Below are 27,041 nucleotides of genomic sequence, written 5' to 3' on the forward strand. Positions count from 1 at the left end.
TATAACACTAAACTCCAGAGCCCTGCTGTAGAAGTGTGCAGAGACAGCAGCTGCCCCTGGTCTCTGTAAGAGCTTGGAGAAAAATCTTCAGCAGCGGTCAGAGACTGCACCCTAACTGCAGTAAGCTGCAAGACTGCTGTGGGAGTGGGAGAGGGAGTGAAAGACAGAGGGAGGGAAGGAAGGAAGGAAGGAAGAAGAGAGGAGGAAGGTCAGGGAAACAGAAGGGGGATGGGGAGAAATGTCAAGACAGGGTAAGAAGGAGGTTAGGGACAGAGGAAGGAAAGGAGAGAAACAGACTCTCATACTTAGGAGGAGGCAGAGATGGAGAAGAATGGACTGTGGGAAACAGATCAACCACCTCCAGAACAGAGGACGGGAGAGAAAGTGACAGGCAGAGTAACCTGGGACAGCTAGGAGAGACTTCAAAGTTCTTCTAAGATCTAGGAAGAATCAATTCTCCTATGATGTGAACTTCCTCTGTTTAAGGAAGGCCAGACACACACACAAGCAAAGACAGACCCAGATGAAAATAAATTTTTATCCCCATAAGAATAACTACTTCTTCCCAAGACTGGTTCCTAGCCACAAGCAAGCAATCAGTGAATAGAAGCGGCGTTTTAGGCTCAGTGTTACTGGGCCAACAAAGACTAAGGCTTGAACTCTTTTTTCAAGCTGATCATAGTAACTTAGCAGTGTAGTGCAATGGAAAATATAGAATTTGTACACAGAGGAGGTGATAGCAGAACCTAGAGTTACCTCCATGGTTCTCATGGTTTGTTTTTTGTTTTTAAATCTGTAATGGTGGATTAACAGGAGATGATAATCTCTATTGCATAACAAGATTTTTATGAAAATCAAAGGAGATTTTTTTATATAAAAGTATCATCCATAAATGTCTCTAAAATTTATGTTACTTATTCATATTTTAATTTGGACTTATAATCTTCTACCCACCTCCCGTTTCTCCCACTGAGAAAGTAGTCACTTATCAGTTGCTTCTACAATTTCAACATAGCAAACAGGTTGACTTTCTACAAGTCTATGGTATAAGGAGAGATGCACTCAATTTACCTCAGCTACCACAATGATCATTATTAGTCTTTTTTTTTTTCTCTTTCTCTCTCTCTCTGTCTCTCTGTCTGTCCCTCTGCCTGTCTCTCTCTCTCTCTTTCTCACACACACACACACACACACACACACACAAAATCTCAGCTTCAAGGCATCTGGGCATTCAAAGCTTCCATCATCTAACCCATGTGCTTCTCTGACCCAAAGCTCACTTCCTTCCTGAATGAGCAGTCCTCCAGCCATTATCTCCTGTAGGAAGAGACCCGTGTCCCACCAGGCTCATGCTCAGATCCTACCTGCTTGCTCCTCACCCCACACTCCACCCTGCCTGTTTTCCTCTGAGGCATTTCAAGTCTTTCCTACTCCGCAGAACCTCTCTTTCCACCTCAGTGATGGGAAGGGTATCCTTTGATCTCTGCGAGCTTGATTAAACTTGTGGCTCCTTTCACTCATTTGGCACTCGGACCCAACATTGTCAGGTTCCTTTTTAGGTATCTGTCCTCACTCTCACATCATTATATACTTTCCCTTAGGGCAGAAAGTGACCAGTCCATTTTCTCTGGATCGCAAGCAAGCAGGCCCCATACGTCACGTATCACGTGGTGCGCACGCCCTGCTTAGCATCATGGTACGTTGTGTGGGCTGCAAACCCCAGTAAGGGAGCCAGAAGAATACCGGTTTGCAGCTACCTTACCTCACATACATTATCTGGTTTAAGTTTTTCCACAATCTTATATGGTATATCCTCATTTTCATCTTCCAAGTGGGTAAACAACGGCCCAGAAAAGTAACAGGCCCAGGTGATGCAGTTAGTAATACACGCAGGGTTAAAATGAAAAGATCACCTATTGGTCTGTGAAGCTGAGTTCTGGACCTTGGAATGACTGATTTCAAAGCCTCTGGCTCCTTCTTCCATTAGCAGTGCTCTGCCTAGACCCAGGGAGATTATTTTACGATGATCAAGAAAAACTAAACTTGCTACCAACCTCCCTCATAGGAGTGCTATTAAAATTAGAGAACTCATCCTCTTACAAGAATAAAAAGTCTTGATAAGCTGATATGATTTTTAATACGAGTTCACTTTACATGCTTGCCTTATTATCCCCATTTTACAGATGGGAAAATTGAGATTAATCTTAATATTGATATCTTAATATCAATATCGGCAAAAGAACTCCAAATTTATGTTTTTCGTTTCAAAAAATTTATGTCGATCCTGAATATGGGAAGAAAACGATTTTAGTGTGATCTTTGTTGAAAATCACAGGGAACTCTTACAGCCTACAAGGGTTAGGGAACTAACGCCACAGGGCAATGCACTTCACAACACACCATTTGTGTTATTTCAGAACTAATGCTATTTGACATCATTTATAAAAAGAAATAAAGAGCAAATCAGGGTTGCACCAAAAATAAAAGCAAGCATTTCCACCCATAGTGGGAAGACGGCACTTTGGGAAATTCTAATCTTAGTTGCAAATGTCAAAGATTGCAAATTGGATCTTAGCTAAAAGTGAACTTCTGTCAATGTTCTTCCAATGGCACATTTTTGACAACTAGATTTCAGACAATGCTAAGAGAGAAACAGTGATGGAATGAATGCCTAGAGTACACCCATGTACAGAGTTTTCATATATATACTCTATACTCGGCCCTTTGCCTACAAGCTGAAAATGGAAATAATCAAGTATATCAATACCTAACTCCATAGAAAGAAGAGAGTGAAACATGTAGGCAGAGACTTACACAGAATGACTCACAATCATAAAGACACACACATATTTAGGTCAACAGAACACTCAGATTCAGAGAAAGACAGAGACATGGGTCCACCAACATACTTACAGACACATAAACCCAGCTAGACCAACACACATTCAGATAGACCCCCAGACACAAAAAGATACTGACAAATACACAGACACACTCACACTGTAAGACAAACAGACACAGCAGACATTGACTTCCACAGACACAGACAGACTCAAGGACAGACAGACAGACACATGTACACACATACCTGCGCAAGCATACAGGTTGTAGGCACACATACATCAGTCACACTCAGAGATAGAAAGTTATGCACAGGGAGCAGAGACTCCCACAAACAGACAGCTCCATACAAATTCAGACCCACAATGAGAAAGGTACATGTAAGCACTCACGGAGATGCACAAGCATGTAGTACACTCACACACATACACACTCATGTGGAGCCACAACTAATATGTGTCCTGGTAGCTTGTGTTTGGTTGGGGCCCACTATGACGTGCATAGAGGTTGGCAGTGGGGAGGAAGGTGAAGTCCATCCACTGTTGTGGAAAGAATGCAAGATGTGAAAACAGGTACTTTGAAGAGCCTCAACTTTGACATTTCCTGTTTGAACGTAAGTAAATGATTTAAGCTCTTTGACCCTCATCCTTATCTGTAAAAAAGGAATGATAAAAATTAAAACTCTAAGAATGCCAGTTGGAGTTAAATGTAAAAAAAGTATGAAAAAGTATTTTTCAAACAATGGAAAGCCCTGAAATTTCCATAGTGGTGGTGGTGGTGGTGGTGGTTATTCCATGTTCCTAAAACTGCAACCAGCAAGAAAAGCTCTTAGGAAAGATAGAGTGAAAGTAGTACGTTGGAGGGGCATTTTGTCTCAAAGGCAGTGAAAGCCCACAAATCCTGGAGGTTGGATTAAAGAAAATGAGGTCAATTTATCATGGTTCTGGAGGAATGGAAATTGATAAAGTGATTTTTGTAGGATCCCTAGAAATCCAAGGACAGAGCACATCCTATTCTCAGGGCAGAGGTCCGTAAGGAAAATCTTTAGGATGTACTGAAAGCAACATCTGCAAAATGGGACTCCAGAGCCTAGGGAAAGTTCATATAGCTGTTAAGCAGAGCACCTTCCTCCTGGCTCAGGCAAATCCGGGTCGATCTAGTTTCTCAACGAATGCAGACAGGAAAATAATACAGTGTTTTTTCAAGTGATAGCTTATATTTCTCTGAGAAGTCTTTCTCAGAGACTTCTCAGAGAAATATAATCTCAGGTTCTTTGCTAGATTTAGGAAGCAGTTTATATTGTCATGAGGAGCTTTATGAAAACTTAGGAAAATAGTTCAGAATCTGTTCAGCCTCGCTAAGGTTGTGTTTTAAACCAAACCAAACCGATCTTTAAATGCTCCAATTTTACTAGGTTTTTAAAAAGATGTTGTCACTTAAGTGATCTAATTCTTACCCTTACGAACCCTGCAATCAAATGACTTCAAGCCTAATTTTTTTTGTTTCAGTTGAGAATCATAGCTCTATGTATTTTTCTTTAATGTGCATTTTTAAAAATAACTGAAATTTTCCTGACAACATGTGTTTTGAATTTTCTGCAACTCAGGTATTTTAAATTGTTTAGTAGAGTGAGTTGATTCTAAAGGCCATCTAGGTGGAGCTGATCTAAATTAGAGGTTGAGAATTCTTGAAGAATAATTTATGGTTTTCAAATGGTGCTCTGTCTACAGAGATGCTCTGGGAAATCCTACAAAAGAGAAGGAATGGGTCTTTTTTTTAAAAGGCATGGTCCTAGGCACTTGGCTTATAGTTTCATGATTAACTCCCCAATAACCAATGGAACTAATTTTTAAAATTTTTTCTCTTTTTTTTGGAACTAATTATTATTAATCACAGATGAGGATACTGAGGCTCAGAGAGGTCACAGGCATGATGAGTGATAGAACCAGAATCTGAAGTCCAAGTCAGTCTGACTCAAAAACAAGCTTTTTTTCAATTTTCCACATTTCTTTAAAGGTCTCTCCCCTCACTTCTTTAAACTGCTATGATATTCCACCTAGAATGTAGTTCAGATTCAATATGCCCCCACCTCAAGCACCTCAGATGGTTCCAATCATCTAAGAGATGAACCTAGATGAGCCACGGCAATGATCTGTTTCAATCTGCCTTTCTACCAGTGACATGTCAGGCCCCAGACAAGGCATGCTACATGGATTATTTTACTAAATCTCCACAACAACCCCTTGTGTTTAGAAACGACAATATTCCCGTTTCTCAGATAGAGAAACTCTGGCAGTCTAATTTCAGATCTTTTGCTCTTACCCACCATCATATTCCAGTGATGGGTGGAGCTAGGAAGGAAGGGAGGAATGGAGAGGGGAGAGAAGAGGAAAAAAGTGGGGGGAGAGGGAGAGAGAGAAGAGAGAGACCATGGAGGAGGGAGGAAGGAGGGCAACATTTATTAAATGCCTAATACATGAATATATAAGAGATTTACTGGGAGGTTAAATATTGTATCATTTTATTCTCAAATTCTGACATTTTTACAGATAAGTAAACTAGGGCTCTGAGATATTCACTCAGCAAAGGTAAAGCCAGGATTGAGTGCTGGTTCCCTTCACACCACATCTGTCCAAACTGTGTTTTGTAGACTGTAAGGACTTAATTAAAATGGAATGGAATTGAAAAATAGTGAGTTCATGGGATAAAGAATGTACTTCCGGTCATAAGACCCAAACTAAGACAAAGAAAGCGAGGTAAAAATGGATGGATGTAAAAGATAGATGATCAAGTCTGTTAAGAAACAGTTCTTCAAAATTACTATTATTCTAAAACTGAACATTGTAGGAACATTCCTGAAGATGTTTCAAGATTTTATGCAGACCCATAGGAGAAAATCCATGTTTCTCCTGAGAAACTATTTTATTTATATACTAGAAAAGTTTACAGAATAGTAATTTATTTATATAGTAATAGTGGATCTTATAACACATCTCCTCTTGGCCTTGTTACCAGGAAGCTCATAGTCAAGTCTGCAGCCCATTTCTAGCAATTATGTAAACACGTATTAGAAGAACTTTGCTTCTCTAGTTTTTACCTTGCTTTATTGTATGTATCGCTACAAACCACCCCAAATTATTTTTGCATTAAGATACAAATATAAGTGACTCTTAATCTCACAAAACAAACTGAGGGTTGCCGGGGGGAGGGGGTTTGGGAGAAGGGGTTGGGATTATGGACATTGGGGAGGGCATGTGATTTGGTGAGTGCTGTGAAGTGTGTAAACCTGGTGATTCACAGACCTGTACCCCTGGGGATAAAAATATATGTTTATAAAAAATAAAAAAATTTTAAAAAAAAGATACAAATATAAGTAATATCATTTTATTAACATTTTTGCCCCATAATTCAAACAGAATCAAATCAATAATCACTTCTAAATGTTCACAATGCTTGATCAGTAAAGACTGTTCTTAAAGTTGGGGTGAATGCAATTAAAACACATATTGTATACACATGTATTCCATGATCTGGAACAGCATGTATTTGAATTATCCACCCCCATCTCAAAAACCCTTTCTCGGGGTGCCTGGGTGGCTCAGTGGGTTAAGCCTCTGCTCTCAGCTTGGGTCATGATCTCAGGGTCCTGGGATGGAGCCCCACATCCGGCTCCCTGCTCAGCAGGGAGCCTGCTTCCCCCTCCCTCTCTGCCTGCATCTCTGACTGCTTGTGATCTCTCTTTCTGTCAAATAAATAATAAAATCTTAAAAAAAAAAAAAAAAAAAAAACCCTTTCCGAGGGTTCACCAGACCAAAACTCTTTTTGTAATAATACTAAGACATTATTTGCCTATTGTCTAATGAGTGTACAACGGAATTTCCCAGAAGCTACGTGGCACTGTGATACGGCAGCATGCTGAATACAGAAGCAGAAAGGAGAATCCAGCTGTCTTCCACTAAGCCAGACATTAAAGAGATTTGCAAAAACATAAGACAAAGCTATCCTTCTTACTACTTTGTTATTTTGAGAAATATACTTAATGCTCAAAAGTGCTATTTATATTAATATCTATGGGGTTTATTATTATTCTTAAGTAAATATATTGTCTAATTTTCAGTTTTACTATCTCACATGGTAAATATTGATAAATATGTCCCACATAAACAAAAACTCTTTAGGGCCTTTGATAACTTTTGAGAGTGTAGGGGGGCCTTGAGACCAAAACCAGTTGAAAACAGCTGATCTGGAAGGACTAAGAGTTTAGATTTAGAAGGGATCAGATCTAGGAGGATAAGGGTTAAAAAGTACCTGCTATAGTAGTAGGTTAGGTCTGTAAAATCCTCAGCACTAGTAAATTTGCTCTATACATGCCCAAACCAACAGCTCTTTATGTGAAGTTATTAACTGGACGTATCCAATTTTAACCCTTTCACTGGGAGACCCAGTAACTGAACATGGGCTTTTGAGTTAAAACACTTGTAAACAAAAACTCACAGTCCTTTTTTTTTTTTTTGCTCTTCCCTCCACCACTATCCTTAGGAAGTATCTTAAGCCTTATAAGCCTTGTTAAAAAAAAAAAAAAAATGAATTCTCACCATTCTTTCCATTTAATGTGCAGAAAAGTAAGGTGCCAAACAAGTTTGTTGTTGTTTTTTATGAATTAGGTCTTAAACTAGTAGCTAGGCAACCAATCAAGTAGCCGTGACAACAGAAATAAAAGAAGCTTAATGATTACCTTCAGCCAGGAGCCTCCATACAGCACTGCATAGCTGCCCAGTGTTATTGGTTCAAATATAAAATCTAATGTTAACAAAACTTCAAGTTTTCTCTGATATTTCAGGAGTTTTGATCTTCATATGCTATTTTACAGAAACACTCTCACACGTATAAATAGAACTATTCTTTTCAAGGCAATATGCATGAAGCGTGTATCTCTAAGTAGACCTATCTCGTGATTTTAACATCCCCTTCATTCAAATTGATGTTTGAAACTCAGATGCATGGCTTGCTTTAGTTTTTAGGTAAAACTGCCTTGTCAGTCTCACAGAGATGCAGGGAGCAAGTGAGACTCTGGACAGAGGGAGTGCTGGAGCAGAGAGATCTAAAGCTGGTCTTAGTTTCTTGATCTTCCAAACAGGAATAGTAATACCTACATCTCTGAGTGTGGAAAGGTTCAGCAGATATAATGTATGTCACATCGGTTTTGGAGCTTAGAAACACTATAATAATATACATTGTTGTGATGTGAAAAGTACTACCTGCTTTTTAAAAGCCAACTACCGCTCTGCTTTGCAAACGAAGGCATTACAATTCGAATTTGTAAAATCTGTAATGTGTCCAAAACCGTCATGGCACAAGTTGCTGTTATCTGGGGAATAGGTTAACACGGAAAAAGGCACTGCAATTGAACACACAAGTCAACTGCTCCCAAAAACTACAACCCTGATGAATCAGTCCTATGTACATACACCTTTGGAAACAACAAAACCTCACTAGTCCATGTGCTCTAGAAGGAGCTCATTTATTCCAAACACACTTTGCCAAATAATTTGCTCGCAATCCTCTTTCACTTATTGTTGTGTGGCTGTATTGATCTTCTGTCTGAACCTATCCTGTTGTGTAACAATGAACATGTGAATCAACTGTGTAAATAACAAAGAGCTGTGGCAATTGACAATGTGAAACAGAAGACATCCAGCATGTTTTCCATTTCCAATAAAAGGGGGCAGTATTACATCAGTATAATACTGACGTACTGTTCTGATATTTTTGCAAAGTATGGTTGAGGAGCAAGAATCTATACTTGCAAAAATTGAACAAGTGCCTTTTTGAGCAAATAAGAACAAGTTTACAGGGCGCCTCAGTGATTGAATGATTACGTTCCTATGAGCTTGGTTGAAAAAAAATATCATTTGGGCATGAGAGATGCATATAGTTAGCAAGAATCAGATTAAATATTTTCAAATATCATAGATTGAAATTTTGGTTTTTGGAAATATGTAAAAACATATATTCTGTTAGTAAAGACAAAAGCTCACTAGAACTCTAATATGATCCCACTTGAACATTATCATGTTCGTTATGGCTGGATTCTAGCAGGTAGCTGCTAGTGTTACTGGAAGTTACTGGATTCCAGTTACAGGAAGAATGAAAAAGAAAAATGCATATTTTAACTTTGTAAGAAGGTGCTGTTAGCTTCTCAGTAACCTTCAGCTCTATCTAAGACATTTTGGTCCCAGCGAACAGTAGGTTAACCCATTCACCATTGCAATATCAAAGAGTGAAAATTTAACAAAATTAGGAATCATCTGACAACCTGTCTGGGGTCTTAAAGTAAGGATGGAATATTAACTGAGCATTCCCTGTGTCAGATGAGTGCTCTGAATGTTTTCCTTCGAACCAGTCCTTCAAGGAAAGGGTAAGGATCTCCATTTTACAAGTATGCTTATTGAGACTCACAGAGGTTAAGTAATTTAATTAATTAACATAGTAGCAAAACAGTACAGGATGCTACTAGGATTAATCCTAGAAACTGAGTCCCAGGATTAAGCAACTCTAATACACATGGTCTCCCCAATTTACCATGTGGCCTCTCACTGTGTTGCTGTTCCATCTCTCACCTCTGCTTTTGCCTCTTGGTCTATATTAGCACCATTCAACCTTCACTTTCCTCACTGATAGCTTTCCAGGGGCAGAATCAATGGACATCGTGGCATGGAAGAATGACTTAGACCAGACAGGAGGTGACAAGTATGCAGGAGGCAGGGGACACAGCACTTTTATGCTTCACGGTTCTTGATTCTTTTTACTGTCTTACTCCATCAAAGGTTTGAGATTGCCAATGTCAGAAGTACTTCTATGTGGAATAGCCTTAAAGATCTCATAGAAAATTAATAAATGAGTCCAGCACAGTTCTATAAATAAGAACGTCATTGTCTAACAATTAGGACAGCTGAAATTTCATTCCTGTTCTGCCATGAACCTACCATGTCACCATGGCAAGTCATTTTCATTCTCTAGGTCCCAGTTTTTCCATCAAATTGAAGTGATTAGGCCAGATCAAATGTAATGTCCCCTCCAATTCTTCCTCGCCACACTTTTAATCCCATCAATGTACTTCAGAGACACTGTGATAAAAGTGTCCCTGGTAGCTTGCTTTGCCACTTGATAAGATCAAGCATTTTTCTTAAAAGATTCCCAGAAGGTGAGGGGAATGGCAATTCAGACCACAAGCATATAGATGTGTAATCTGCCTATTTATGAGCAACTCTGATCAGTAGGAAATCAATCTACTGGCTCATCAAGATTATTAAGATGAGCAAAATAACCAGATTCCCAAGTTACATAACAGCGATTCAGGAAAGCTCTAATCAATTACCGAGTCAGTACTCAAACATTAGGAAGGTCAGAGAAGTTACAGATCGCGCTTTAACACTGAAACGGCCCACTCTGCCTCACTTCTCTTCTGGCCAGATGCCCTTCGCTGAGCTCTAAGGATATTTAGAAGCAGGCTATTTAAAATTCTGCTGTGTATTGTCATGACTAAAATACTTTCTATCTTAGAGATGTCAAAACAACAAAATTTGGTAAGCAATTAGTCTATAATATGATCTAATTGCACTGGTACTTAGGGATAAAGATGGATGGTGTTCTTGGTGTGGAAAGCTAAAGCTGAGGGCAGTTAACTTAGACTTCTGCTGGCAGGACACTCACAGTCCACACACACAGGCTGTGTTGAAATGATGGAGCATAACAGCTCCTAAGGCGCCGTTACAGTCTATTGTCCCTACAATCTATATATTTAAAAGACCCTAAATATCCCATGACACAGCCGACCAGAACAACTCCATCGGTGCCGTTCTGGCCAATCAAGTCAACAATGTTTCATTTTAAAGTGCTAAAATCAGGATTTACCCACTAAAATGAAATATGCCATGGGTAAACTTGTATTCAGATGGACATATATATGAGCCTATACATGACAAAGAGACAGCACCCCATGCCTGTGTAGGAAATGTTTGTCCACACTTATCATACATACAAAGCATGTTTTATACATACCTCATGTTACTAAATGTCACAGAAACACTCTATGGTGGACATTCTGATGCTTTGCCCAGATCCCCCCCCACTTAGGACTGAGAGACTGACTCCCTCAGCTGCAGGGAATGTTGTTGGTAGCTAACCCTCAGTTGTTGGCCCTCTTTGGAATTGCCTCAGCTAAAGAGAGTCGCCTCACCCAAAGTCATGTCCCCTGGCCAGGGTAGTCCTCATCCAATGATTGGTTAACACAAGTGTATGAAAGTTCATTCCCTCCACCCAATTTGGGACAATTCTGAATGACCATGGCAGCCTTGAAGCTTCCCATGGGGTTAACTGAGGCTTGACTGACACTGCACCATAGGCCAAGCCTGCTGGTGTCCTTTTCCTTCCACAGTGGCAGCTAGAAAGAACGCCTCCCAGTAGACATGCTCGCTAATGTCTATTTCTCACACTCCTTCTCAAGGAACCCAAATCTGTGATACATTCCTTTGTAAAGACTGTCCAAATAAGAGAGTGACAAGGTATGCTTAATAAATTATAGCATTTCATGACAACAACACTGTGAAAAATTCTCTAAAACTATATTATGGGTTACAAAGAACAAATTCGTAAATCTAATTTATGGATCTCTATATTTAAGAAAACAGATAATTCCAACGTGAACAATTCTGAAGACACTTAAATTGAATTTGTCACAATCCATTTCACCCATCTTCTTGCACATTATATATTTACCCTCTTTGACCTCAGAAGAAAATCTGATCCTCACAAGTATCTCATGGTACCTCATAAAATAAAGATGGATATTTTGATTATGAGCAAGCCAAAGCTACTATAATGCTGTTCTTAATTTACTCTTCTTTCTGCATCTAACCTAACAAGCAAGGACAGATATCAGCTCTAGAAACTCAACAAAGCCTATAAACCCACAAAATACATGTTCAAAACAGTGGACTTACTGGGAAACAGATCATGTTAAGGAGGTCTTGGGAACTCTCCTTGTACATAAAGGAATATAATGGATTCTTCTATTATGTTTGTCTCTTCCAATGCCTAAAATGCAACCCCAGTAAAGTCATCTACAGAGACAGCTTTCTTCAACCAGGAAACCAGAGTTTTCTGGTTCTGCAGAAACTACTTTCCCACTTATCCTTAGGGGCTCCGTTATATTCAGTGTGACATATTTTAGGTCAAATTTGGATTTATTAATTTTTTTAATTGTAACCTAATCTCTCATCTCTTTCCCATGTCTTACAAAGCAAAACAAGGTTATTTCAGTACCTCAGATTTCTCCCTTCCAAGTGAATTAAGAAAAGTCAATGAATAACATTTAACATTAACTTCTAGTATTTGAAGTTAATAGTGTCTTAAGTTTGAACACTAACTCCAACTGATGATACAAATTCAACAATACAGAGTCATGGTGTCAGACAAACCGAGATTCATTGCTGGAAGCAATGTACACCCAGTGCCAATTTACTACTAGGTGTGGTGCACATGGATTAGGATGCTCTCTTCCAAGCCTGATTGGAATGACAGATGGCCTTCAGTGAATGGTAGAGTTGCTGCAACAATACTGAATTTATTTCTCCCTACTCCCTCAAACTAAATGGCAGAGGGACACATTATGTTTTAAAGATTCTCTATGTTAGCATTCTGAAAAAAAATTTCTAGATGCATTTTTCCAAGAAATATTTCATTCAGAGCATTAATCAAAAGCAAATGATTTTCATAACTTAATAACAGAATGATTATTTAAATGGATTATTATTTTTTTTTTTTTAGTGGAATGAAGTTTCTGAGATGTATTAATTCTAAATACATTTTATCTAGCCCAGTGATTTTTCAGCTAAGGGCCCTAGTCTCCTTCCTCCCCCAACAGAAGACATTTGGCAATGTCTGGAGACATTTTGGGTTGTCAGCAAAGGGAGGGGTGTTACTAGCATCTAATGAGTAGGGGCCAGATAGTAACCCCCACCATGAAAAGAATTATCAAGTCAAAGGAAAAAAAAAAAGTCAATAACACTGAGATTGAGAAACCCTGGTCTAATCTAATTAACCTCAAGTTTCCATAGCTTTGGGTAGCAACTCAGTTGGAAGAGAGTTTAACTATGTGAGTTAGCCAAAATTCCAAAATCTGAAAAATCTGCTGTTTCTTTGTTTTGATCTTCCAATTATTGTGTGAGGACCTCTTAACTGTGACAAAATAGTATATTTGTTCTCTATATTCAAGGTCACCTGTGATTTAGTTAAAAGGGATAGGAAACAAGAGAATTCCCACATTGCCAGGAGCCATACTAGATGCTTTCACATCCATCTTACTTCATTGTAACTCATGTTATTATCCTCATATTATAGATGAAGAAACTGAGATTCAGGGAGGGTAATCAACTTACCAAATATCACACAGATGGTAAGTGACAACTCAGTGACTACTATTCCAAGTGAGAATATTTATTTCAAAACTCATTAATACTTTCTCATATATACAAAGAAAATGTCAGAATCACTAATGGTTGTTACTACTCAAAGAAAACTTTGGAATTATTAATAGTTAATGGGATAAAGAGGATAAGTAAATTTTTACCATATATTTTTCTGTATTAGGATTTCCAATAAACATATTACTTTCATTTGAAAACTAATAAATTAAAAAAATTTCAAATACATCATTGACGTACTTCTCAGATTAATTTTAGGATTAACCCTTGACAAAAGAGCAAAGTGAATGGTCCCACGTTTATGTAACTGGTCTGTTGTTGTTAACCCCATTTCTCACTCAATATCTCTACGCCAAAACTTCTTTGCTCATTCAGATCCCCCAAAAGGATCTTATAACATAATTCACAGCAAGATTTAATATGTTATTTCATGGTGTTCTCACTGAGAATATAACATCAAAGACTAAAAGATTGACTCTGTGTTTATCTCTAATATCAGAATGGTAGAAGAGATTTGGGGGCAAGGATCTTCTACCCTTGTGGTCCTGAGACCTCACTCTATATGTAACTATCTATCTAGGCAGATCTTAAAGGGGTTCTGCCTTGTGAGGATGGGGCACTTCAGTTGATTAAGCAGATCCAGTGAATGGTGTGTGCATGATGAGGCCCAAGTATATAAAAGTGTATGGCTAAACAGGCACCAAAAGACCCATATTTTCCCAAATAGTTTCTCTCCTACCTGATCTGAACCTCCCACGAAGAGGATCAATAAAGGCAAAGGGGGTCCAATAGTGATCAATTTTTACTGATGGTTTGATGCTAACCTTCATAAGTCAGTGCAATGAGGACACAATGAAATTCTTCACTAACCTTTGGGAAATCAACAATGGCTTCCTAGTCTATGTAAGGACTGATCACATTCATAGTTTGAGAATTCTATCATACGTCCGTCCCCTTAAACTCCTTCCCAGCCCAAGAACTCCAGTCATCTGCTAGAATGGCTAAAGAGTATAGGAGATCAATGAAGAATTAGAGGTTAATTTAACATGAGGAATGGTTCTGTATCCCACTGTAATTGGTTGAATTGTGTCCCCCAAAAAGATATCTTCAAGTCCTAACCCTTGGTCCCTGTGAATGTGAACTTAAATGGAAACAGGGTCTTTGCAGATGTGATCAAATTAAAATGAGGTCACACTGGATTAGAGTGGACCCTAAACTCAATGACTAGTGCCTTTCTAAGAAAAGGGAGATTGGGAGACACACACACACACACACAAACACACACACGTACACACTGAAGACAGCCGTGTGGACAGAAGCAGAAATTGGAGTGATGCAGCTATAAGGCAAGGAATGGCAAAACTTGCCAGAACCATCAGAAACCAGGATGAGGCAAGGAAGGAATCTTTCTTAGAATTTTCAGAAGGAGTAAGGCCCAGGCAACACATTGATCTTAAACTTGTCTCCAGAATAGGGAGAAAATAAATCGGTATTTTTTTTAAGCCATCTAGTTTGTGATCACTTGTTACAGCTTTAGGAAATGAATATATCCAAAATCTCAGACTGTCACATCACCCTGCATTTTGAAGAGGAAACAAAGAAAAATAAATGACACCCTGGTTATAGCTATATATTCAAATATTTAAGTAACAGTACACACGACCTTATACTTGTCTCATGATTTTTTCCACATTCTAGTTAAAGACTCCTTCTAGGAAAAGGAAAGTATAAGTTTATTAGAAAGAATGGAGTCTAACACAGCACCCATGCGAGAGCTAGCAAGGATGGAAACAAAGAGGAGACTCTTGGTCCTAACTTAATAAGTTATTTTCAGCCTACACCAAATAAATGTATGAATGGAAATAACTTTTAAATTTATTCTAAAACCATTACCAAAGACACTGCCCATTGTGCTACTCATTTGTCCCTCTACAGTTCTCATTAAAAACAAACAAACAAAAAACAAAAACAAAACAAAACAAAAAACCTTTCAGAATATGGCACTGGGAAAATACAGTCATCTCTTTTTAAAAAATGGCATGTTTCACTTATTCATCAGATAATCAGAATTTCCCCCCCAGTGTGCTACAACAGCCTCTCAACTGGTCTGCCTGTTTCCATTCTTAACTTCCGGGAGTCTATTCAGAATAATCCTTTTATATGTAAATCACACCATGTTTCTGCCCTGGACAAAACCCATCTGGGGATTCCCATCACTCTTAGAATAAAATGCAAATCCTTTCCAGGGCCTACAGGGTCTAGCATGTCACCCCAGGCTATCACTTTGTCCAACCGCTCTTCCTCCTTGGGCTCATCTTGTCACACGGGTCTCCGTGTTGCTGGTACACCCTAAGGGCCTCTCCACGCATCACCCCTGCTACCCGCACGCTCTTCCTTCTGCTCTTCACTGGGCCTGCCCATGGCTTCACTGAGGTCTCCTTCAAGTGTCATTTCTGCACAGTGTCCTTTCCGCCCCGTCTAGATGAACACTCTCTAAATCCTTACTTAACTTGCTTCTATTTCTCTCAGGGCTTTTATTCACCTCCTGATATTACTGACATTGTATTATCAATTAATTGTTGATCTCCTGGTCATCTGTGCTCCCCCATCATAGCAGGGGCTCCGTGAGAGCAGGGATTTTTGTCTGGTTTGCTCACTGTTGTATCTCCTACGCCAAGAACAGTGTCTACTACAGAATAAGCACTTGATACGTAATTTGTTGAATCAAAAAATAAATGAGTGTATCCATAAGTTGTTTTGTTTTCTTTTTTGCCCTGGCTAATAAGAAACTTAGTAATAAATTCAATGGTGAGTCATAGTAAAACAGTAGCCTTCATCATGAGTATATACTCTTCTTCCTCTTTCTATTCCCGTTCTAATCACCTCGTAAATGAAACATTTTACATCTTTTGTAAGGGGACAGAAAAACACCAATAGGCAGGCAGGGTGAATGCCAGGTTGGGTACCTGGTTGGGTGCGTGGGAGGCAACCCCACAGTAAATGGGAAAGGGTGTATGTGTTCATTGGCAGTAATGCTTGAAAGTGATAAAAAACAAAACAAAACAAAACAAAACAAAACAAAACAGCCTCCAAGCTAGAAGCCCAGCTCTTCGGCTGCCTGGAAAGAGCCAGATGAGAATAAGCCAATGGGTTTAATATTGCCAGTGAAGGAGGGAAGCAAGTTTTACCTTTTCATTCCTGCAGTTGTTCAGCCCCATATTATTCATGGAGGACAATTTCCCATCAACACCATGCGGCTGTTGCTGCTGTTGCTCCCGCTGGATCTGCTCTCGCATCTTCCGAGCCTCCTGAATGGCTTTCATCACTGTGTCCTGATCTCCAAACAGGGCAGGGGAGTTGAGACTGGACAGGATATCTGCATACACAGGATGCTTTATTAGAAGCTAATGAGGTTAGACGCTAACAAAATACTGCCACTACCCACTCCCCTGTAGAGTGCTGCATTCTCTGAGCAAGGAAGGGGTGTGTTTGCTCTTAAGAAAACCGTAGTACGGGTCGCCTGGGTGGCTCAGTTGGTTAGGCCACTGCCTTCGGCTCAGGTCGTGATCCCGGGGTCCTGGGATCGAGTTCCACATTGGGCTCCTTGCTCAGTGGGAAGCCTGCTTCCCTCTCTGCCTCTGCCTGCCACTCAGCCTGCTTGTATGTACTCTCTCTCTCTCTGACAAATAAATAAATAAAATCTTAAAAAAGAAAAGAAAAGAAAACCGCAGTACTATACAGAGAGCACCGGGAAACCAAGACTTGCTGGCCTTTCAGCCCTTGGAGGATACCCCAGCACTCCAGTTAATCGGGGCCCTATCACCCTACCTTCTCACAGAGGAAGGTTCCTAGATTCCAGCTGCCAACGTGTGTGTGTGTGTGTGTGTGTGTGTGTGTTCTGGTGAGATCTAACAATTAGTAGGGGAGTAGTAGGGAAGAAGGGGGTGAGGAGAGGAACAGAGATATCTATTGAGGAAGTCTGGTACACTGAGTATACTAATGCAGGAAAGCAGTTTTTGGCCTAGCAGGAAAATTCTGTGAGTCTACATGTGTACTTCAGCGACATCTTTATCTGTGTGTTCTTATGTCCACTGCAGGAGAGTGGGGGCGGGAAGGAACGCGCTGCACTCTCCATTCCCCAATCACTGGCTGGTTAATGAAGCATTCTACTCACCATGCTGCCTCAGTTATTTACCCAGAGAATGACAACCCATTCCCTACCCCGAGCCGAACACCTACTGCTCTCAGCTCCCTGTCTTCCTGAGGGGGAGGCTGTATGTGTGGGAATGGTTTTCACTTCAGTACAAAGCTTCAAATAAAGTGAGAACAAATATTTACTTTCGTTATATTCCATACAACTCAGACAGGAAAAAAAAAATTAAACTGCCTAATTTTCTTCAGTATCTTGCATTTTATTGTGGGTTAAAATTAATACTTTACACAAGCTTTTTCAATTCTTAGACCAAATGAAGGCAACTGCTTGCTGACTGATCGATTTCAGCTGCTGTGGTCAAGTTTAATGCAATCCACTTGTTTGTATCCTCGTATGAACATTTCATCACACATGCATATGTGTCCACACGCATACACCTCAGGCAGGACAGAGGAAGCCAGACTAGAGTCAAATCCACACCATGCATGTGTGTGTGTGTGTGTGTGTATGTGTGTGTGTGGTACATGTGTATATGCGTGAGTCTAGAAAAAATTCCCAAGGCTATCTATAGTAAATTGTTTAATGGTCAAACAGTTGCTTCTTAGGATATAGAAAGCCCCTCGGCGTTTGCTCTGGAGCTTTTCTGATAACAACCAAACATAACATTTCTATCCAATACCATCTGAACGAAATTGTGATTGCTTCAGCCCATTTCTAGCTTATGATCTAAGAAATCTGCTCTGCTGATGTATAAACTCTCTAAGAGCAGGGCCTGTGACATACTCATCTTTGTCCCTCACAATGCCCAGTAGAGCAAACAAATACCATCTAAACAAAATTCAGAAGTAGACAATGGGAAATCCATTAAAGCCATTTCAAGATCAAGCCTATTATTTGTCCCTAAATTGGCTTTTTTTTCTTTCCTCTCTCTAATCTCACAACTTCTGACAACCCAGCCACCATATTCACATACTGGAAATGACTCCCTTCTTTCTCCCACACGAATTTCACAGACCTGGAGTGAAAACCTCCCGGTCCCCTGCAGAGGCAGCCAGACTCAAAATGAGAATAGGCCTCTTTATGGATCCTAATATCCCAAGTTTTAATGAGGAAGAGGTACATCTCCCCATCAGAAGATTTACTTAAACCCAACACAGTACAGCAAATACTCCAACTGCGACTTCACAAAAAATGAACACTGAGTTTATTTAACGCAGGTGAGAGGACCCAGATTCTAGTGTTGGCTTTACTCATTCCTAGCTCCATGGCATTGGGCAAGCCATTTTACCTGTAAGAATCCATTTACTTCATCATACAATGAGGGTAATAATGCACTATGTCATAAGATGAAAAATGAGATGAGATAATAGAGTCAAAAATGGCTTTTCAGCGGCAAATGGTTACACGTAACACATTATTTCGTTTATTATAATAAGCGTTTCGGGGTCCAGGACTCAATAAGGCAAGGAAGGTAATGCAGTGAAGAAACGTAGTTCTGAGCCCCCAATCCCTTGTTATCTCTGTGTCTCATATGAAAATTAAGAGGCTCAGTAACAACATGTTAATACTTATTTGGCACTCAGCTGTGACAAATGCTTTCACTTTATTGTTTCATTCCACATGCATATGTAAATGTGTTGGTTTTGGTTCAGTCTAGTTTTTTTTAGATTGTATGCCTTTGAGGTGCCAGACACTGTGCTAGGCATTTTATATGCATTTTCCTCCCTGAATTCTCATAACAAACTACGAGCTAGGTAATAATATTCCCCTCTAAGAGATTAGGAAACTGAGTTCAAAAATATTAAGTAACTTTCCCAGGGTCCCATAACAAGTAAGTGTAGGCTCTGAGTCCGAGTCTGTCTGATGCCAAAACCCATGTTTTGCCTCTATACTTCTCACTGGGCTATGAGTGCCCCTGGAGATACTTGGCAATATATCAGAGAGTGTTAGAAGCCTGAAGATCATTCTGACATATCTTATCAGATATTAATTTTATTTCATATTATGTCATTGAAGTGTGTGTGTCATTTACATTTGTTGTAATGCAAAACTAATATGGGATAAAATGCAAAATTCACACACATTTTAAAAAGAAAATATAAAACTTCAAAGAAACTTTGGACTTTTGGCAGGCAGTTTGGAGGCCAGGTCCCTCTAGGCCCCTGGAGGGTTCATGATCACTCTTGTCTGCCTAGAGTTACTTCAGTGGCAAGGCATTAACCAAGCACAGAAATCCCCAAGTCTCTGATTTGCTGCATCTAACGGAGGGCCTCTAAAGAACCCATCCCAGCAGGATTTATATTATGACCTTTTCCAAAAGTTCTAATCACCCAAGATACCAAGAGGGGTCACGTTTCGAGAAAGGATTTTACTTTTACTTTTTCTTTTTTTCCGCCTTGGACTAAGGACCACTTTGGAAACAGGCATCAGTCATCCCTGAACAGGTTTGCTTTCTTTCACCTAATTCAGAAATCTCTTCGTGTTGTTGACCTTTCCATTTACCTAAAGAGGATCCTCTTCCCAAGCTTCCTCCAATGGGGCTGGGGATGCTGCTTTTGTTAGGCAGATTAACGGGGCTGGTTTTGCTGGCTGGGAAGAGGCTCTGGGTGGGAGATGTTGGGGACTTCACAGGCTCCGCTGTCTTGGGTCGGGAAGAGAGATTTAGCGGCTGTGCTGCTGCTTCATCCTACAAGAGTTTAACATAAATAATTATTAAAAAAAAAAAAAAAAGACAAATGAAGCACATTATCACTTAGTGAGCCACAGTTATTTTACACCTCAGAGACAATGCCACATTCTCCTACAATAATAACAAAAGAAGCTAATTATCTACCTCCTTGAAGATTCATCGGAAGGAAACCTCATTAATTTCCCTGTGTTATGCTTCTATTTACATTAACTGTGTAGTTGGATCATTCTTTTTGCCAAATTAAAATCTGAATTAGCTCACATTACAGCTTAATTTCCTAATGTGTTTTCAAGGATCTAAATTAACCTAGGGCATTTACAAAGAATTATTTAAAATTTCAGCAGCTCTGTAGTGCTTTTGTGCTATTCTCTCTGAAAAGTTCCTGCAACTATAAATAGGCTCTGCAGCTAATTTTTTAATATATATTTTAAATCAAACAATGGCAAGTACTTTAAAAATGGAAACACAGGCTTCTTCTGCTCTCCTGGGCCTCTGCCCAGGGAGCCACATGCCACAGCATGGTTTCTATGTGGCTTTCTGGGTGTGGACACCCCTCATGGTCTAAATTCTGGTCTCTATTCAGGTTTAAAATTAATTTTTGCAAAGAGCAAACACACATTATAATTATGTTTTACATACCATGCTATATGTAATTTATTTTTCATGTCTAAAGTGATGTCTCTTTATATTCTTTGCTACGTATATTTACAGAATGTCTATTTTAAGATGCCTGTCCTTCTATACTGGGCACAGTATTCAAGTATCTGACTTGTAACTCTAGTGTAACCAGGAGCTTGAAAGCTAAACTCCTTGCCTTTGTCTCGTTCATCCTGTACTTAAAGACATATAACAACAAGTCCATTGTTTTAGAAACTTAGTTGTAATATAAACATAATCATTTAAATGTTCAGTTTTAAGATCTATATTATTATATTCTACAGTAAAATTGTCAGCAAATGTTAACTTCTGTTTTGCTTCTGAGAAGGCACAGAGAATTTTATTAATGTCACTTTTTAAAACACAATAGAGCTTGGAAACAGAACATCTTCCCCTTTGGGAGGAGAGCCTGATCCTAGCTAATCTCTAAGTTCTCCCCTAGTACCGTGGTCATTTAAGGGAGGACAGAAAGAGATTCCAGAAAAGGCTACTCAGGAGGAAGATTAGAGAACATAGAAACAAGATGGACAGAGAAGCCAGTATGTACACCAAGCACTGTGCTAGATATTTTCACATATATTAGTTCATTTAACTATAAGTCTATAAGTCTATGAGGTTGGGCAGTATTCACAAAGGAGGAAGGGTCAGAGTGACAAAATCATTGTTCAGAGTCATACATGGAAGGACAACATTTGACTCTAGTTTATTGGACTCCAAATCCCAGGTCCCTTTTCTATTAAACTATCAAAGAAAATAAGTCATTTGATAATGTAGTGAATTTTTTTTTTTTTTTTTGTCTTGGTGGGAAACAGATAATCTGGCAAATCTATGTTGCAAGGTACATTTATCTTTCTATCTGGACATAGGATGCAGTCTTAGGAAACACGACTGCATCATTATGCATGTCAAAAATGTCTTATGTGCTTGATTACAGTTTACTTCTCTTTACTCTTCACTCAAAGGATATTTAGACTAATTAGTTCCTTTACTTCTATCTAAATAAGTGACTTATATGCTAGGTATCTAGTTTTCTCCATGTTTGTTTTATTTGGGGTTCACTGAGCTTCTTAGGTATCTGAGTTCAGTCGTTTCTTCAAAGTTGGAAAATTTTCATCCATTACTTCTTCAAATATATTTTTCTGTTCCTTCCTTTTCCTTCTGGGGTTCTGGGCACACACATTAGGCCAGTTGATGTCTCACAGCACTGACAGTCTTCTTTCTATATATTTCATTTGGGATAGTTTCATCATTCTGTCATCAAGTTCACTAATCTTTCCTTCTCTGATGTCTAATCCCCTCAGTACTAGTCCAGTACAATTTTCATCTCAAAAACTATAATTCTCGGGTGCCTGGATGGCTCAGCTCAGTTGGTTAAGCATCTGCTTAGGCTCAGGTCATAATCCCAGAGTCCTGGGATCGAGCCCTACATTGGGCTCCCTCCTCAGTGGAAAGCCTGCTTCTCCCTCTCCCTCTGCCAGTCCCCCTTCTAGTGCTCTCTGTCAAATAAATTAATTAAAAACAAAAACAAAGACAAAAACAAACAAATACCATATTTCTCATCTCCCAGACATTCCATGGATGTGTTCTACGTCCTACCTTATAATGCTCATGTTTTCTTCTATCTTCTTAAACATATGGAGCTTATAACATCTATTTTTCTCATCTTTGAATATACCCTGATTATTTATTTTTATAATTCAATGATTTCCACTTCTGCCAACAATGCTGCTGGGCAGGGATGGGAAGCACCTACCAACTCCCAATCACATAAATTCTTTTTCACCATGGCAGGCCCAATATTGGTTCTCATAGCATGCCCTGGCCTGACAGAAATTTCATGGGTGTTTTCTAGGAGGAAGATTTGCTTATCTCTTCATTTGGCTATAGCTCGGTGACTCTGCAGTAGTTGTCTTAACTACTAACTCTATCATCTGTGCCATTTTGGGATCTGTTTCTATTGATTGATTTCTCTCCCTATTATTATTCATATTTTTTTGCTTTTATAAAAGCCTAGTAATTATTGAATGGATACTACACACTATGAATTTTACATTGCTAGATGTTGGAGTTCATGTTCGTGAATTCTTTCAAATATTTGTGGACTTTGTTCTGAGACAGAAAAGTTTGGCCCTTTCTAGGCTTGCTTTTAAGTTTGTGAGGTAGGTTCAGAGAAGCCACTAATCTAGGGATAATTTGGCCTTATTACTGAGGTATCACCCTTTGGGCAATACTACTTGATACCCCTTATTGTCAGAAGATCTTTCCAATCTGGTTAATGGGAGCACAAATCATTCTCAGTCATTTGTGAATCTTGCAGGCGCTTTGCCTGCTACCTCTGGTATTTTCCTCAGGCCTCAGAGAGTTTCCTCATATGCATATGCCGATCAATACTCAGCTAAATACAGGGGAATCTCCTACAGATTTTCAGTATTGTCTCAGTGTGCAGCTCTCTCCTCCTTGGTACTCTACCTCACAAATTCTGCCTACCTTGGTATCCCAAAACTCTGAACTCTATGTCTCTACTCAGAGAGCCTGCCATGTTCCATGTGGGTACCCGTCTTTGCACTATGACCTAGAAACTACCTCTAGACAGTAAGCTGGAATAACTGTAGTACTTGCCTCACTTGTTTATCTTCTCTCAGGAATCACTGTCCTCTAGTCGTATTGCAAATGTCTGAGAATCATTGTTTCATATATTTTGTCCTGTGTTTCAGTTGCTTAAGCTGGAGACTAAATCTGATCCCTGTTCCTCCATTACAGCTGAAAATGGAAATCCTCTAGGTATTTAATTAGGCTCTCTTTTGTTATACAAATGGATAGTTCAATTACAACTGCCATCACCAGCACCACCATCATCTTCATCAGATCATCATCATCAGAATCATCACTACACTTACATTTATGGAATACTCACTATATGCTAGAGGGTTCAAGGCCCATAATATTAACTCTCATTTTTCAGAGCAGAAAACTAAGGCTGAAAGAAGTAACTTGCCCAAAGTGACACAGATGGTAAAAGTGGTAGAACTAAAATTTGAACCAAAAAAATTCCGATTTCTGATGTTGATAATTATAGTAGATAAAAATTCCGAGTGAAAGAAGGTATATAAGACCATCTATGTTTAATTTTGCTACCTTCCCCAAAATATGCCCTATGTCATGTGGTCATGTTATATACAGAGGGAAAGCAATGATTATAGACAGAATAATATTTTAGTGACCATAATCAATTCAATTACCAATTCATGAAATTATTCTCAGAATTTCTTCAGTAATAGTTAGAGTCTATTTTTTTAAATTGAAAAAATTTGCTTCATGCTTTGATCTATATATTTTTACCCACACATACAATAAACAATATAGTAAGCATAAAGAATGTTTCCTTTGTTATTAACATAAAATATAGTCAAGTCAAATTATATAGAGAACTCCCTAAGAATATGCATGTGGTCAAGTGAGTAATAAAACTCAGTTGGCCCACAAAGCTGGAATGGTAAAAGCAGATCTAAACTTGAATTTAACCAGGGAACATTTTACTCATCCAGTAAAGGCTTGGTTTGGTGCAGTTCCATTTGGCCAACTCACTTACAAAATGACTTTTTCATGTTAAAATATCTAATACCCAATATCTGAAGTAAAAAATGTTTGATATGTTCATATTCTAACAACTATAATTAAACAAAGTGCTTTGGTTTGAGTTGTAGTGTTCTGACTCTTACTCACAAACAGAAATTCTTGGAACACAAAAGACCCAGCCTGTTTCCATAAGTAATGTTACCTTATTAAATGTAAGCTGCCTATTGTCATACCTCAATATTTCTAACAACAAAGCATAAATGTTCATCTATTTCTCTGGAGAACTTAAAGCATGGGTGGCATTAAATTAATTCCTATCTGCACATTATAGAAAATAAAATAATTTCAGTGGTTTTGTAGCATTTGATGCTGTTTTGTTGGCCTTAGATGTTTCCCTTGCGAAAATTTAATAATTGCAAAGTTTCTCCAAATGTAGTACTTTGGGTACATTATTGTAATGTATTATTTTAATACCTCTCTGCTTATCATATGCCTCTAGGTAGATAAGTCAATGATACAAAGCAATTGTTTCTCTGAACTACATTATAAAAACCAACCAGTACCACCTATAGGTACCAGCTGCAGCACAAAGTTGGAACATATCATCCATTTTCCTCTGTCGCCAAATACTGCCCAGGTGCCACGTTTTAAGACACTGAGAATTAGTGAGGAAAGGCCTCTACCACTGTCCCAGCCATAAGCTGGGAGAGCCTGTCTATCCTCTCAACCACGAGGCATCAAAAAATGAAGAGATAATGACACCACTCATGCCTCAGAGCCCACATTAACTATTCCTGAAGGAGAGACCTTTATCAACAAACTATATGAAGTTCAGCCATAGATTCTTTTCCGTTCCCTTTTTCTTCAATCTAAAGTTTTGAGAACCTCCTTTCCTGATACTATAAGTTGGCTCCCACCTGTTTAAGGAACTTTGAGAAAAAGTGTCACAAGTCTATGACAAAGACCGGCAATAAAACCATGGCCATTCATGCCAGTGAACATTAAAAAATAAAAGCCAGAATCCAAAGGGGAAAAACTCCTGAGAAGTGAGTTTGCAGATTTAGGTAAAGATCTCACAATATGGCACTATTGTTATCAAAAGGGAAACACCTGTTTCTCAGTGCTCAATCATGAAATTTACCATAATGAGGAGCATTTGGGGTTCCTTTATGCTGCTATGCTTCCTGCTGCTCATTCCCATCCCAGTCTCGTTCACTACTTTTCTTGTGAAGCTGTTTTCCAAACTGTTTTCACAATCCTGCAAAGCAAGTACCTTAACTTGAGTTACAGGGCTGGTCCCTCTCTTTTCATTTTTTATCCCGGTAGGTGAGACTGCCCCTGCTGTGTTTGGTGGCTGTGGAGCCGATGGCATCTTTGTTCCAGGTGACACCTGCATGCTGGCCAGCTGAGCTGCATAGAGCTGCTGCAAAACAGGGAAGACAAACATTACCTTTTTAAATGCCACTGAAATTGAGTTTCACGAAACAAAAAGCGAAAAGCAAAGCAAAACAAAACAAAACAACTTACCGTATTGTTAGATAACTATTTCTCGGACAGGCTTGCCATTTTCATTCACTACTTTTTTAAAGAGGAAATAAGAGAGACCAAATAATATAAAGAAAGAGTACTAGCATGAGAGCCATCGTCCTGTGTTCCTGATCCTTCTGTCAATCACTTTACGGACCTGAAGAAAGAGTTCGGTTGCTCTAGAACTCAGTTTCTTCGGTACAAAAAGGAATTTGACTAAATGGTTTCTATGATTCTTTCTAGTGCCTAAAATTGTTATAAAAAGTTCTTCAAATATCAGTATGCCCATTCATGTAATTTTAATATTCATGAACTAAGTAACTAATCTGAACTTTCCTAGGGATTCCTGGAAGAACATTGCTCTTATTCAATACTGACCAAGCCCCTCTGGGGAAGCTGATCCTTCTGGATGATAAGAATGCTGCCCTAAAGATCCCGGAGGCCCAACAGCAGTCACTGTTTTCTCGAGGTCTTATTTCTCGGCAGCATATAACATAATCCTCAAGAGAATATGGCCAGATTATAGACCAAAAAATGAAATGAAATGAAATGGAATGGAATGAAATAAAATAAAGCTTCTTTTTCCAACACAGGATGTTAAATCCCTAACTGTTGATTAATAGCTTTTGGGTGAAACTGGTAATAAATGAATGTGTTAACCTGCTATGGTTAACCAGAATTCTGATACCTCAGTCCTCACACTATTTAATGCTTGGAAACTCCATTCAAATATTTTCTTTTCTTCTTATAATCCAGATTAAGCCATTACCTTGATAGTCATATTTCTAGCATAATAAATAGAAAGCTTCCTAGTTCATCAACCACAGAGAAAATAGCTCAAACTTTGCCATATTAGTAAGGGGGGAAAAAAAAACAGGTGGTTTGTGTGTAATTTCCAGCATTACTATCATTCAGATGGACAAATAAAAAAAAATTACAGTAATCAAAAACAGACCTTTCAGCACATGTAATTAAATGAAAGCTTAATAAAGAATAATTTGCAAGAGCCAGATGTGCTTATGTCATGATTGTTGCTTTCTTTGGAACAATTTTTCTAATATAACAAGCCTCTAAAGAAATTAAAGTTTCATAATTCTGTATGTGCAATGACTCA

At 38.9% G+C, this 27,041-nt stretch overlaps 1 protein-coding gene across 22 annotated transcripts in view; it reads right to left on the reverse strand.

Moving 5' to 3' along the window:
• SOX6 (SRY-box transcription factor 6) overlaps nucleotides 1–27,041 on the reverse strand; it is a 621,788-nt gene that overhangs the window by 62,926 nt on the left and 531,821 nt on the right. For all 22 annotated transcript variants that reach the window (XM_059137084.1, XM_059137116.1, XM_059137061.1 and 19 more), the window contains 3 exons: nucleotides 25,674–25,823; nucleotides 19,981–20,164; nucleotides 16,514–16,701 (listed from right to left, as the gene is read on the reverse strand). In XM_059137084.1, the coding sequence (XP_058993067.1) occupies nucleotides 16,514–16,701; nucleotides 19,981–20,164; nucleotides 25,674–25,823 (522 nt within the window). The remainder of the gene's footprint in view (nucleotides 1–16,513; nucleotides 16,702–19,980; nucleotides 20,165–25,673; nucleotides 25,824–27,041) is intronic.

This window comes from Mustela lutreola, chromosome 1, assembly GCF_030435805.1.
Source record: "Mustela lutreola isolate mMusLut2 chromosome 1, mMusLut2.pri, whole genome shotgun sequence".
NCBI classification, from domain to species: domain Eukaryota; kingdom Metazoa; phylum Chordata; class Mammalia; order Carnivora; family Mustelidae; genus Mustela; species Mustela lutreola.